The 14,380-nt window shown below is 38.8% G+C and overlaps 1 protein-coding gene across 1 annotated transcript in view; it reads left to right on the forward strand.

Moving 5' to 3' along the window:
• The first annotated feature begins 250 nt into the window (after positions 1–250).
• DCDC2 (doublecortin domain containing 2) overlaps positions 251–14,380 on the forward strand; it is a 127,739-nt gene continuing 113,609 nt past the window's right edge. The window contains exons 1-3 of the mRNA XM_008068951.2: positions 251–406; positions 13,904–13,980; positions 14,103–14,234. Coding sequence (XP_008067142.2) covers positions 251–406; positions 13,904–13,980; positions 14,103–14,234 — 365 coding nt within the window. The remainder of the gene's footprint in view (positions 407–13,903; positions 13,981–14,102; positions 14,235–14,380) is intronic.

The following is a 14,380-nucleotide window of genomic DNA, read 5'->3' on the forward strand; positions in this document are numbered from 1 at the left end:
TGGAGGCTGCTCATAGATGGGCAGGGCAATGCAAATCTCTGCCTGGAAAATGGCTGCGGTGGATGACTCCTCTTTGGCCAATCCTTTCTCTCCATTCATCCTTTCTTTCCACTCATCTGGTCTGTGGATAGGGTGGGTGGCGGGCAGTGGCAGTGGCTTTGGGCCCCCCACAGGGAACTTCAGCCAGGAATGGAGCTGGAATCTCTGAAGGACAGTCGCCTAGAGCCTCCCTGGGCCATGGTGGCTTGAGATGGGGCTGGGCGGGGACCCAGAACCCAGGGCGGGTCCCAGAACTTCGAGGGTTGAGCACTGGCTGCTGCTTTGGGTGCTTCAGCCCTGGTGGTGGCACAGAGCCCGGAGGCACAGGCGCTGCGGGCCTGCATGGAAAGCGGTGGCCTTGGGCCTGGTGGGGTGCCCAGGAAAGTTCTGAGGGGTGGGCGTGGAGGGCCTCCCCAGGCTGCCACAGCCCAAGACTGGGCTGGGCGCCCAGTCAGGGAGGGAACTGGCAGCATCTGAGTGCCGGGCCAATCACTGTAGCCAGCAAGGGAACCCAGATCTCCACAAGGCAGTATCTGAGGGCCTCCACAGGTGGTGGCAGCTTGGGTCCGGGTGAGACGATGTAGCTGGTAGCTCCAATCGGCTGGGTCCGGGGTCGCCTGGGGTGGAACGGCAGCTGCAGAGGGGCCGTGGTAGCTGGCCATGTGTGGGACCAAGGGTCTCCAGGCCTTGGATTGGTGCAGCTGGCGGTGGATGGGGGGTGGGGGAAGGAAAGTAAGAGTCTTTATGGGAACTCACTTTTGGAGAATCTCATGGTCCCACCTGTGCCATCGCCATCTTACTGGAACTGGATCTTGTTTCTTTATCCAGTCTGTCTCTGTCCTTTAATTGGAGTTTTTAGTTCATTTACATTTGTTGAATTACTGGCATGATTGGATTTGGGCTATGATATTATTATTTGTTTCTATTGCTCCATCTAATATTTATTTATTTATTTTTTCTTGCTTTTTTAAAGTTCATCAAACATTTAAAAAACTATTATAATTTATCTCTCTATTGACTTTTCAACTATGCCTTTTTTAGATTTTGTTTTTAGTATTTACTCTAGGGCTTATAATATACATCCTCAACTTATTTTAGTTTGCCTTCAAATGGTATTATACAATTCATGAAGAACTGTGCAACAGTATAATTCCATTTATCTTCACTTGTATCTTTGTGTTCCTATTAAATATTTTACTCCTACGTATGTTACCAACTTCATGATTCATTATTATTATTTTTGCTGTAAAATAGTCTTTAATATTAAAAAAATTAAAATGTTTTAAAAATTACTCACATATTTTATTTCTATTCATTTTTATTATTTTGTACATCCATCTTATATTATTTCCCTTCAGCCTGAAGAACATTCTTGACAATATTTTGGTAGTGTGGGTCTATTAACAATCAGTTCTTGTGGCTTACATTTGTCTAAAAAATGTCTTTGTTTCACTTTGCTTTTTGAAAGAAATTTTCTTAGGGTATATTCTATTGTGTCTAATCTGCTAAGCCCATGGAATAAATTCTTCATTTCAGAAATTCTGGTTTTTAGTTTTGGTTTGGTTCTTTTTTAGAGTTTCTGAGCTAAAATTCTCCATCTTTTATCTTTTTTTCTGACTTTTTTTTAGTGAATCCTTTAACATATTTATAATATTTATATTAAAATCCATATTTGGTAATATCAATATCATGGCCACCTCTGGGTTTGACTTTATTTCTCTTGATAATGGGTCCTGTTTTCTCTTTTATTACATGTTTTGCAGTTTTTGTTAGATCTTGGCCAACTTGTATAAACTTTGTATAGATTTGTGGAAATTGAAAGTAGGTAATATTTACCTCCAGACAAATGTACACTCCCTTCCTCTGTCAGGCTGCTAGGGAGAGGGGCTGATCTCATGGTATAATGTATAGCTGACCTGTGTATAGGCTGGGTTGCTGCTTTAGATAGCTTCAGTTTACCAACAGTTTCAAACACTTAGAGGGTGAAATCGAGGCTTGCTCTCTGTCCAGCAGGACTTGGGAATCAATATTGGCAAGATTTAGAAATCTCTTTCTGCAGTTAGTCCAGCTGTCGTCCATTTATACCACTGAGATTCTGTTATTCAGCTCTACCCCAAGCTTTTCACACCATGGGACTTCTTTCTCTGCTCTTGTGTCCTGCTCTTAGCTTTTCCTACACATCTGTGCACTTGAAGAACGTCCCACGGGGAAGAATTTGTGGGTGATGTGGACTTGCTCTACATCTGGGTCTTCTCTGTTATGCCAACTAACACAGACTGTCTGCAGAAGTTTTTTCCTTTGCCTTCCGTGCCTCTGGGATCATAGAAGCTGTAGATCACTGGAATTTGGTTCATCTAGACTTTGCATCATGAAATCTTTAACAGATTTTTAAAACTTTGATTTGTTAGCTTATCTCTATCTTTTAGTGATCCCTTTGTGAGGCAACTATTGTTTTTATTTATTTATTTATTGTAGAGATGAGGTCTTGCCAAGTTGGCCAGGTGGGTCTGGAACCCGCGGGCTCAGGCAATCCACTCACCTCGGCCTCCCAAAGAGCTGGGATTACAGGTTGAGCCACCGAGCCTGGCCTCAACTATTGTTTTTAAAAGATTCATTATTGTCTTCAACACTTGTTATATAGCCTTTCCTTTTAAAATGTATTTTTCAGTCCATGAATCTGGAATATAAGCTTGGTAAATGGATTTACTTGATGAAGTTTAAGAGATGAACATAAAATGTCCTCCACATGAAATGTCCTTTGATAGCAGCATTTTCTAATGTCAGTTATGGTATGTACAGGGCATACTCAGTCTGGTAGATCTTACTCTCACTACGCATCAGGCATCATAGCCAATCTTTCTTCTATTTTAAAAATAGCAATATTGGTCAAATTCTGGTGACAGAAAGCAAGAGGTGGAAACCGAGCAAGCAGAGGGGTTGAATTAGAAGGACCACCAAGAAACAGTCAGCAGTTTTTAAGGTTTTGGTCTTGGAACTTTTTAAACTTAAAAATTGATTTCTGGCAAGATGGCGATGGAACTGGTCAGACTATAAGAGTCTATGCCAAAGCAAGTGTCCGAAAGGTCTCTGAGTGAGTGGATGTGCACCAGTGAGTGAGTGAAAGTCCGTCAGAGGGGAGGCTCGGGTTCATGCACTCAAGGCTTTCCTCCAGAGGTTACTGCAACCCCCCACCACCTTGAGATTGGAACCCCCAGTGTGCAGGATTGTCTACTGTTCTCAGGGCTCTCCTGAGAAGAGGCAGTAGAAAACAGCTGATCCTCACCATCTGGCATTCAGCCCACACCATCACCTGTGACCCTAGAGCAGCACAAGCCCCAGTATTGTGTAGAGGACAGGTCGTGGAAAGCTGAAAAGGAGCTCCATCACCAGTGAGGAAATGCCAATTAGTCTAAGTGTGAATGAACTAAATGCACCACTGAAAATACATAGAATGGCAAAATGGATAAAATATCATATGGCAACAATATATTGTCTCCAAGAGACTCATCTCACAAGAAAGGACACTCAGACTCAGAGTAAAAGGATGGGAAACAAAATTTCAGGCAAATGGAACACAAAATAAGCAGGAGTCATGATCTTAATATCAGACAAAATACTCTTTAAGCTATCAAAAGTTTAAAAAGATATGAAAGGTCACTATGTAATGATAAAAGGCTTAATCCATCAACAAGAAATATCCATCCTAAGCATATATGCACCCAACATAGAAGCACCAACTTTCATAAAGCAGCTTCTAGGTAAACTTAAAAAAGATATTGACTCTAACACTATCATAGCTGGGGACTTAAATACCTAGACAGATCATCAAGATAAAAATTAACAAGGAGATCCAGAACCTAAATGTGATTCTTCACCAAATTGTTACCTCTAGAACACTCCACCCAACAACCATGGAATATACATTCTACTCATTGCCACATGGAACGTACTCTAAGATCAACCACATCCTCAGCCATAAATCAAGCATAAACAAATTCTATAAGACTGAAATACTACCATGCAGCTTCTCAGACCACAGTGTAATAAAAATAAATATCAAACACCAACAGAGTTCCCAAAATCCACAAAGACATGGAAACTAAATAACACGATGCTAAACAACTCCTGGGTCAACATGGATATCAAAACAGAGATTAAAAGATACCTGGAAACAAATGAAAAGGAAGAAACACCTTACCAAAACCTCAGGAATGTCATGAAAACAGTCTTAAGAGGGGAATTCATATCTCTACGAACACACATGAAGAAAATGGAAAGATCATGAGTTAACAGCCTAATGAATCACCTAAGGAAGCTAGAAAAGGAAGACCACAGAAACCCTAACTTCAGCAGAAGAATCTAGCTCACCAAAATGAAAGCCCAAATTCAGGACATAGATGACAAAAATATATACAAGAAATCAATGAAACAAAAAGCTGGTTCTTTGAAAGGGTAAACAAGATTGATGAACCCCTTGTTTGACCAAGAAAAAGAGAGAAAAAGCCCAAATAAACACAATCAGAAATGCAAAAGATGAAGTCACAACCGACCCCTAAGAAAGACAAGATTATCAGAGACTACTATTTACGCTTGCATGGAAGCAAACTTGAAAATCTAAAGGAAATGGAGGACTTTCTGAATCACACAACTTCCCCAGGTTGAAACATGAAGAAATAGAGACTCTAAATAGACCAATAACAATCCAGGAAATTGACTATATCATAAGAAATCTACCTACCAAAAAAAAAAAAAAAAAAAGCCCTGGACCAGATGACTTTCCAGGAGAATTCTACAAAACATACAAGGAGGAACTGATATCAATTCTAGTGAGAGTATTCTGGGCAATTGAGAAAGATAAAACTCTCCCCAAATCATTTTATGAAGCTAATATCACATTGATACCCAAACCAGGTAAAGATCCATCAAAGAAAGAGAACAACAGGTCAATATCCGTGATGAACATAGATGCTAAGATTCTCAATAAGATCCTAGCACACCGGATCCAGCAACATATCTCAAAAATCATCCAGCACGACCAAATAGGTTTCATCCCCGGAATGCAGGACTGGTTCAACATTCCCAAGACTATAATGTAATTAAATACATCAATAGATGTGAAAACAAAAACCACATGATTATATCATTAGATATGAAAATAGCTTTTGATAAAATCCAGCACCACTTCTTGATAAAAACCCTCCGACATCTAGGCATAGATGGAACATAACTCAAAATAGTAGGAGACATCTATGAGAAACCCACAGCCAACATACTGCTAAACAGACAGAAATTAGAACCATTTCCCCTGAAAACTGGAACAAGACAAGGATGTCCACTCTCACGCCTCCTGTTCAGCATAGTTTTGGAAGTCCTAGCTAGAGCAATCAGAGAAGAGAAGAGATCAAAGGTATCCAAATAGGAAAAGAGGAAGTCAAGTTATCCCTCTTTGCAGATGACATGATTCTATACCTCAAAAACCCAAGAGAATCTGTCAAAAACCTCCTTGCACTGATAAAGGACTTTAGCAAAGTCTCAGGGTATAAAATAATGATTTTATACTAAAGACAGTTGCATTTCTATATACCAACAACAAACAAACAGAAACCCAAATAAAAAGCACAATCCCATTCATAATAGCTAGAAAAAAAAAAAAAAAGAAATACCTTGGCATCTTTCTAACCAGAGATGTGAAAGACCTTTACCCTGAAAACTACAAAACACTATTCAAATAAATGAAAGATGACATAAACAAATGGAAAAATATTCCATGCTCATGGACTGGAAGAATCAACATTGTTAAGATGTCCATCCTATTCAAGACAATCTATAGATTTAATGCAATACACACTAAATTGCCAGCAGCATTCTTCTCAAACCTGCAAACGACAATATAGAAATTCATATGGAAACATAAATGACCATGAATAGCCAAAACAATGCTTAGCAAAACAACAAAAACAAAAAACAAAAAACAAAGTGGGAGGTATCACACTCCCAGACTTTAAACTCCATTATAAAGCTACAATATTCAAAACAGCCTGGTATTGGTACAAAAACAGGCATATAGATCATTGGAACACCATAGAGGTTCCAGAAGCAAAACCTCAATTTCTCAACCAACTCATCTTCGACAAAGCCTCCACCACCAACCACTGGGAAGCAGAGAGCCTATTTAGTAAATGGTGCTGGGAAAACTGGCTGACCACATGCAGAAGATTAAAACAAGACCCCTACCTATCACCATACACAAACATCAACTCTAAATGAATCACAGACCCAAATGCAAAACCTCAAATTATAAGACCTTAGAAAATGTAAGAGACACCCTTATGGAAATTGGAACTGGCAACCAATTCCTGATCAAAACCCCAAGTGCCCATGCCATAAGAGATAAGATAGACAAGTGGGACCTCATCAAACTGACAAACTTCTGCAAAACCAAAGAAACTGTCAAGAGAGTAGGGAGACAGTCCACAGACTGGGAAAAAATATTTGCCAACTATGTATCTGACAAATGCCTAACATCTAGGATCTACAAGGAGCTGTAATGTACCAAAAAGAAAAAAAACAAACAGCCCATTACAAAGTGGGCAGAAGATATGAATAGACACTTCTCAAAAGAAGACATACAAGCAACCAACAGAAACATGAAAAAATACTCACCCTCACTAGTTATCAAAGAAATGCCAATTTAAACCACACTAGATACCTCATAAGTCCGGTCAGGATGGCTATCATCACTAACTCAAAAAACAACAGATGCTGGAGAGGATGTGGGGTAAAGAGAACACTTCTGCACTTTTGGTGGGAGTGTAAACTAGTACAACCTCTGTTGAAAACAGTTTGGCAATTCCTAAAAGATCTAAAAATTGACCTTCCATATGACCCCACAATCCCTCTACTGGGAATATACCCGGAGGAACTCACATCACTCTATTGCAGCATTGTTTATTGCAGCTTTGTTCACAATAGCAAAAACATGGAACCAACAATGCTGCCCATCAAAAGAGGACTGGATAAAAAAATGTGGTACATATACATGATGGAATATTACGCAGCCATAAGGAAGGACAAAATTATGAACTTCACAGCAACTTGGATGGACTTAGAGTCTGTAATACTGAGTGATCTACCACAGAAACAAAGAACTGAGTACTGAGTATCACACTTTCTCACTCATAATCGTATCTTGAACAACTATCATAATACTATAAGAAAAATATTGGCAGTTGTGGGACACTGCTGCATGTGGGGGAGGGGGAAGCAGGATTGGCAGTAGTGGGAATCTGCTGGGAGAAGGGAGGAACACACCTCATCAGCAAGGGTACCTTCGTAATGGACATTTACATACCTAACGCTGAATTGTACTCTACATCTTTAAAATAAAAAATTTTAAAAAATAGAAAATAAAAATAAACATAAAAAGTAGAAATATTGAACAAAATGATTATTTAAAAATTTTTTTGGGGCAACCTATAATTTGGATGCATCTAGTATGGTAATAAATTATTTTGTACTCTGGTGTTTTTTTTTTTTGAGTTGAGATCTCATTCTGTCACCTAGGCTGGGGTGTGGTAGCCCAATCACAGCTCACAGCACCCTCCACCTCCTGGGTTCAGGCAATCCTTCTGTCTCAGTTGTCCAAGTAGCAGGGACCACAGGCATATACCACCATGCCTGACTAAATTGTTGATTTACTGTAGAGATGAGGTCTCACCATGTTGCCAAGGCTGGAAATTTTTATTGATTTTTTTGTTGAGACAAGGTTTTGCTATATTTCCCTGGCTGGTCTCGAACTCCTGGGCTCAAGCAATCCTCCCGCCTCTGCCTTCCCAAATGCTGGAATTACAGGTGTAAGCATGGTACCTGGCCAACTCTGGCATTAAAAAAAAGTTTGGTCCTTCTCATTTATCAAAAAATGGTGAAAATTGATTAAATATTTTGTAAAGGACTTAATCTTTCTCTTTGATGCGGTATACCATATTTGTTAAGTAGTAACACAGTTTTCTTAAAGATTTCCGTTTTGAAAACCCACTTTTTCTTAAATATACACAATAAGGAAAATAGAATTGAAGCTTCTTTGTGTAGATTGGCTCATATTTTAAGTAATTTTAAGTACATCTTTTTCTCTAAATGCCCAAGTTATTTTATGAATAGTCATACAAATCTGATATATATATATAGATATATATATATATTTTAAAGGTATTAAAAGTTGAGCTTTTAAATTGTATAATCAGTTTTTACAAGAGATTAGTGGTCATTTGATTTTTGTGATGGTATCATTTAGCAGCATCATTTCCTCACGACCTTAGACTGAGTTTGGTTTTCTTGGTCCAGTGTCTCAAGAGATGGTGAATGCTGAGATTAGAGGTAGGTGCATTTTCTGAAGCACTGAGTTTAACAGCCCGAGGGAGTGGTATTGACGCTTCACTAATTAGCTCATGGAGCATCCCTTTGGGCTAGTTGAGGAGGATTATTCTTACCTTTACAGATAAAAAAATTGAGGTGTGAGGTACTGAATTGGTTCATATAAAAAGTTTTAGGTGCTCAGTGTTGGAATTCAGAACTTTATCAGTTACTCGGTTTACCAACTATGTTCTTGTTATTCAAAATATATACTTTCAAAGCAACAATTTTAGTTTCATTGAATTTATTTTTCATAGTAAACAGATTTTTCCAGGTTTTAACTTGAATGTTGACCCAGCTGTGATCTTGACCTACTGTCATGTGGAATTTGTGAACTTGACTTAAATTACTTACTTAGTCATATCAGGTTCACATGAAACATTTTATTTTTATATGACTGTGACATAAACACAATCGAAATAAGATATTGGAGAAGAATAATGTATTGAAAAGAACATGTGATTTGTATCCAAATACTGCGTTAGACTCGTAGTTCACTTCATTCTATCAGGGTAAGCATGGTCAAGTCACTTTTGCCACCTTTGACTTTGGAAATACTTCCAACAAGCTTTTTTAAAAATCTATCTATGTATCTATCTATCTTGATCATCATGATCTTATCTGTCTACCTATCTTTCTATCATCTATCTAAACTACACTCAGGAGGTAGAATTGAGGGTTTTGTCAGCCTCTCCAGCCTGTTCCGGACTGACCCCTCTAATTCACTGGGCTGATCCATTTCTCAATACTCTAATAATCTGGGGTTTCCAAAACAATGTTGAACCCAGTGCAGAATCAAGGCAAGAGGTCATTCATCAGCATGTCTTGCTTTTACTTGCTGTTAATTCCTTCACCAACAGATAAAGCCAGCCAGGATTATTAACTTTTCTGTGTACAAAATGAAATTTTGAGTTTTGCAGATACTTTTTTATTTGATTTGGTTTCATAGTCATGGACTACACAACTAACACTGGGCAGTCTGCTCGCCTGTGAGACCCACCCTGAGTGGGAATACCTTATACTTCATCCTTAGCTGCCCATCCTCTCGTAACAATGTGTGTTCATACTTAACATTATTCTCATATTTAAAATACTACTTATTTTCGCAGGGCAAGGGGAAGTATATGGGCTAGTAAGAAAACTGATAAAAATTTAAACATTCTAATTTATTGTTATGTTTCCCATCACCTAAAGATGTAGTATCTCTGTTATGTAATCCTCACTTGTGCCCCACATCTCTATAATAAAATAAGATTAAAACAAAATAAAGACATAGTGTCTCTAGATTACCACCAACTGATCAAAACTTCATCCCTGATTAGGGCTCTAGAAAAGCTCCCATTATACTCAGTTAATTTATTTTAATTTTTTTGAGTGTGTATGATTTAAGTTATTATTTAAAATGCCAAGTTGGATACAGTGACTCATGCTTATAATCCTAGCACTTTAGGAGACCCAAGTGGGAGGATTGTTTGAGCCCAGAGTTCATGACCAGCCTGGGCAACAGAGTGAGACCTCATCTGTACAAAAAGATTAAAAAATTGACTGAGTGTGATGGCACACACCTGTAGTCCCAGCTACTCCAGAAGCTAATGGGGGAGGATCGCCTGAGCCCAGGAAGTCGAGGCTATAGTGAGCTGTGATCATACCACTGTACTCCAGCCTGGGTGACAGAGTGACAGCATGATTAAAAAAAAAAGTCAGTTAGAAACATGCATTTAAAATAAAAACTGGCATTTTTTCAAAAAGTGCTAATCATTTTATATAATGGCCTTACATTTTTTATTTCATAATTTGGATATATTACTTTGAGTACTTTTCTAGATTTTTTTATTTGTATACCTGAAAACAATAATTTGGTTATTTTAATTACAGTAACTCAAAGGCATATGTATTTAAGATTGGTCTTCAATTCAACTGGTTAATTATGAACATTTGGGGAATATTTTTGCATACAGAATGAAGAAAACTATTATTCAAAACAGATGGTTTGATGTAATTCAAGTAATAACATTTACTCAGAATAAAATTACATAATTATTTTAGCAACATGTATTTATGAATTTCAATATATTGTTTGCAGCCATTTATACTCTAAAACAAAATAGCATATTTTAGACAACTCAATAAGATTTTTAAAGTTATTTGTCTATATAACTTATTCACTCTCAACTTCAATCCAACAATCCAACAAGGTTTTAAACCATTGAGGTGGGTATGGTAAGACAGGCACACACTGAAGCAATGACACATGTGTATGAAATATGTACTGAGTGCATCACTAGGTAAGATTGAGGGCAGTTCAGAAGCAACAGTTGGAGTGGCAATTAAAAACCAAACAAATATAATAGGTAATATGTCAGATCATGATAAGCCATCTGACATATTACTTATTATATATCTGGGAAAGCCAAAATGAGGCAGGGAGAGGTAATAGAGAACCAGGGATGTGGGCAGCAGCTTTCCATCCAGTGGTTGGGGAGGCCATCTATTTATCTTTCAGAGGTAGCAAGAGTTTTGAGAGGGAGAAACTGTTAGCAGAGATGTGAATCTTTCTGTCTTTCACATATGCAAAGACCCATTTGCAGCTAAGTCAAGCTAAACCTTAAGAGCAAGCAAACCATGCTGCGGGAGGCTTGATTTGCAGTCATCCAAGCACATTGTAAATCACAGCCCTGGCCTCAAAACTGCATTCCTTGAATATCAAATTTATTTTCTTATTCTATACTGTGAATGAAATGAATCAAAGACTCTTGGGATTGATCAGGAATAAGCTTGCAATTAATTCCATTACATTTTAAAAACATGGCTTACCTTTTATTTCAGCAAATTCCCAATTCTAATAATTTATTCTATGGATATACTTAAATATTTATGCGAATATGTAGTTGCAAGGAAATTAATAATGGAATTATTTGCAACAGGAAAGTTTGGGAAGCAATCCAAAGGACCATCTAGGGACAGGTTCAATAAACTATGACACATTTGTGGAATGAAATATGGACAGCTGATATAAAAAATAATGCAACTGGCTGTGCCTAATGGCTCATAACTGTAATCACAGCACTTTGGGAGCTGAGGTGAGAGGATTGCTTGAGCCCAGAAGGTCGAGACCAGACTGAATAACAGAGCAAGACTCCATCTCTATAAAATTTTTTTTAAAAATTAAAAAATTAGCTGAGCATGGTGGCATACACTTGTAGTCCTAGGAAGCTGAAGTGAGAGGATCTCTTGAGCCTAGGCGTTTGAGTTTACGGGGAGCTATGATTGCACCACTGCACTCCAGCCTGGGTGACAGAGAGAGACCCTGGATCTCTTAAAAAAAAAAAAAATTTCAGCCTTCATTCTAAGTACCAATTTGAAACAATCTCCATTATTAATTATTAAATACAAATAATCAAGTTGCTAAGAATGGGTATAGCAGGCTATCACTTGTGCTTAAAATTTTTATGTTTATAAACTACATAAAATATTATGCATGTATATGTATGGACTATCTTTGAAGGAATATTGCTAACTTTGGTTGCAACTTGTTAGGGAACAGGAGTGGAAAGGACATTTCCTTTTTATTATTTGCCCATTTTAGTCCCTTGAATTTTGTTCAGGTGAATGCATTACTGTTAAACTTTATTTTTATTTTTATTTATTTGAGATAGAGTTTTACTCTGTTGATCAGGCTAGAGTGCAGTGGTGCAATCACAGCTCACTACAGCCTCAGACTCCTGGGCTCAAGTGATCCTCTTGCCTCTGTCTCCTTAGTAGTTGGGACTACAAGCATGTGCCACTACGCCCACCTAATTTTTTTTTTTTTTTTTTTTGTAGAGATAGGGGATTTTGATTTGTTGCCTAGGCAGGTCTCAAACTACGGGCCTCAAGTGATCCTTCCACCTCAGCCTCCCAAAGTGCTGTGATTATAGGCTGAGCCACCACACCCTGCCTAAACATTTTTTTAAAAGTCAACATCATCGTGTTAGTGTAAGGCCAAGAACCTGTGGACTTAAAATGGAAAAAGTTATTGTGATTAAATTTTTACAAGCTTAATTGTGGTATCTTTTAATTAAATTACAAAAAAAAACCCAAATAGTTAATATTAGTTGATGTGCTACAACATGCCAATGACTACTTTAAACTCTATGTGGATTACTTCATTCCTTAAAACAAACCCAAGTCTATTCTTCTATTTTTTACAGTAGATCATGTAAATCCTTATCTCTCGTGCTAATACCTAAAATCCCACTCCAGACACACAGTCTCAGCAGATCATTTCATTCCAGACTTCAAGAAAATAGAAGCCAACAGGCACAAAATCCTTCAACCTTCCTTCCTTCCACAACCCACCTCATCACATCATCACTTTTCTCCTTTTCTGCCTATCCCTTTAAAAAGCTGACAACCCAGCCGGGCTCGGTGGCTCAGCCTGTAAACCCGCGCCTTTGGGAGGCTGAGGTGAGTGGATTGCTTGAGCCCGCGGGTTCGAGACCCGCCTGGGCAGCGAGACCTCATCTCTACAGTAAATCAAAAAATCAGCCGGGCGTGGTAGCACGCGCCTGTAATTCCGGCTACTCAGAAGGCTGAGGTGGAAGGATCGCCAGAGCCCAGCAGGTCGAGGCTGCGGTGGCCGGGAGCGCACCCTCCAGTCTGGGCGGCAGAGTGAGACTCAAACTCAAAAAAAAAAAAAAAAGCTGACACCCCATCTTGATTTTGACCCCTTTGGTCTCCATTGAGTGAAGGGCTGGCTGAGCAGAACTGAGTTTGCGCGTATGGCTTGTTGCTGAAAGTGGTCTCAGGTGAAGGTTCCCTGCGGGGCCATGTGGTCCTTTCTAACAGCAGCCTGGACCCCAAAATCACAAGGAGAGGGGAAGGTGATCAGGTGATCAGACCTACCCAGAGGTAAAAGCTGCGGCCCTCATTGCAGGTGCTGGTGTGAGTGTGCTTGATGGATAGGGGATGGGGAGCCCTGAAAAAATTAATGAGATCAGTCTTAGACTTAAGACATAAGTGAGTTCAGGCACCTGCTGAGGGACCGTGGCATCAGAAAGCAGGTGCAATTATGGGAAATAAGCACTGACAAAACACAGAATGTTGTGCTGCAGGCGAAGGTACTTTAGAGCTCAGGATTTTATAGAATTATTTTATTGTTGTTTTCAGAAAGCATTGTTTTAAAATTGCCTTAAAGTTGTTATAATAGTCAGCAGTTTCTGTTTTTGGCACTGATCATCCACAGGATGCCCAGAGTTTAGGGGAAATTTTTCTTTTCTTGAGAGCATTGTTAAGGGCATGTAATATTGATAGAGGGGGAGCTTAGAGCATTTATATCAGTGGGGAAAAAAACAAGATTTTAACAAATGTACAACAGGTTTCAGCCAGTTTCCTGGAAACATGTAGATTTTCCTCCTGAGGGGAAGAAAGCTAATATAAGCTTAGTGATTTATATTTCTTTTCTTTGCTTTTAAAGGTAAAACCAGTAATCCACAGCAGGATCAATGTGTCAGCTCGCTTTAGAAAACCACTTGAGGAACCTTGCACTATCTTGTAAGTTGGAAGGCTTTACATTTTAAGTTGAAATTGGCTTGGTGGTTTCCTTTAGGCTTGGAATTTGTTTTGTAGTTTTAAAGACATAACTGTTTCAAATGGTTTGGCTCCTTTCTCTCTAGCTTGATTGCAAATGGAGACCTCATAAACCCAGCTTCTCGTCTCCTCATCCCCAGAAAAGCCTTGAATCAGTGGGATCATATACTACAAATGGTCACGGAAAAAGTAACTCTGAGGAGCGGGGCTGTCCACAGGTATGATAAATTAGTCTCACAAGTAGTTGAATTTTGGAAGTATTGAAGATATTCCCAGGAGACTCTGGAGTCACTGGTTCCTAGATTTGATTTTTGGCTCACCAGTTAGGTTCTGTATGCTTGAGTTTAAATCTATAGAATGGATA

This window comes from Carlito syrichta, unplaced genomic scaffold (genome assembly GCF_000164805.1).
Source record: "Carlito syrichta isolate Samal-C Ts95f unplaced genomic scaffold, Tarsius_syrichta-2.0.1 Scaffold311699, whole genome shotgun sequence".
In the NCBI taxonomy this organism is placed as follows: domain Eukaryota; kingdom Metazoa; phylum Chordata; class Mammalia; order Primates; family Tarsiidae; genus Carlito; species Carlito syrichta.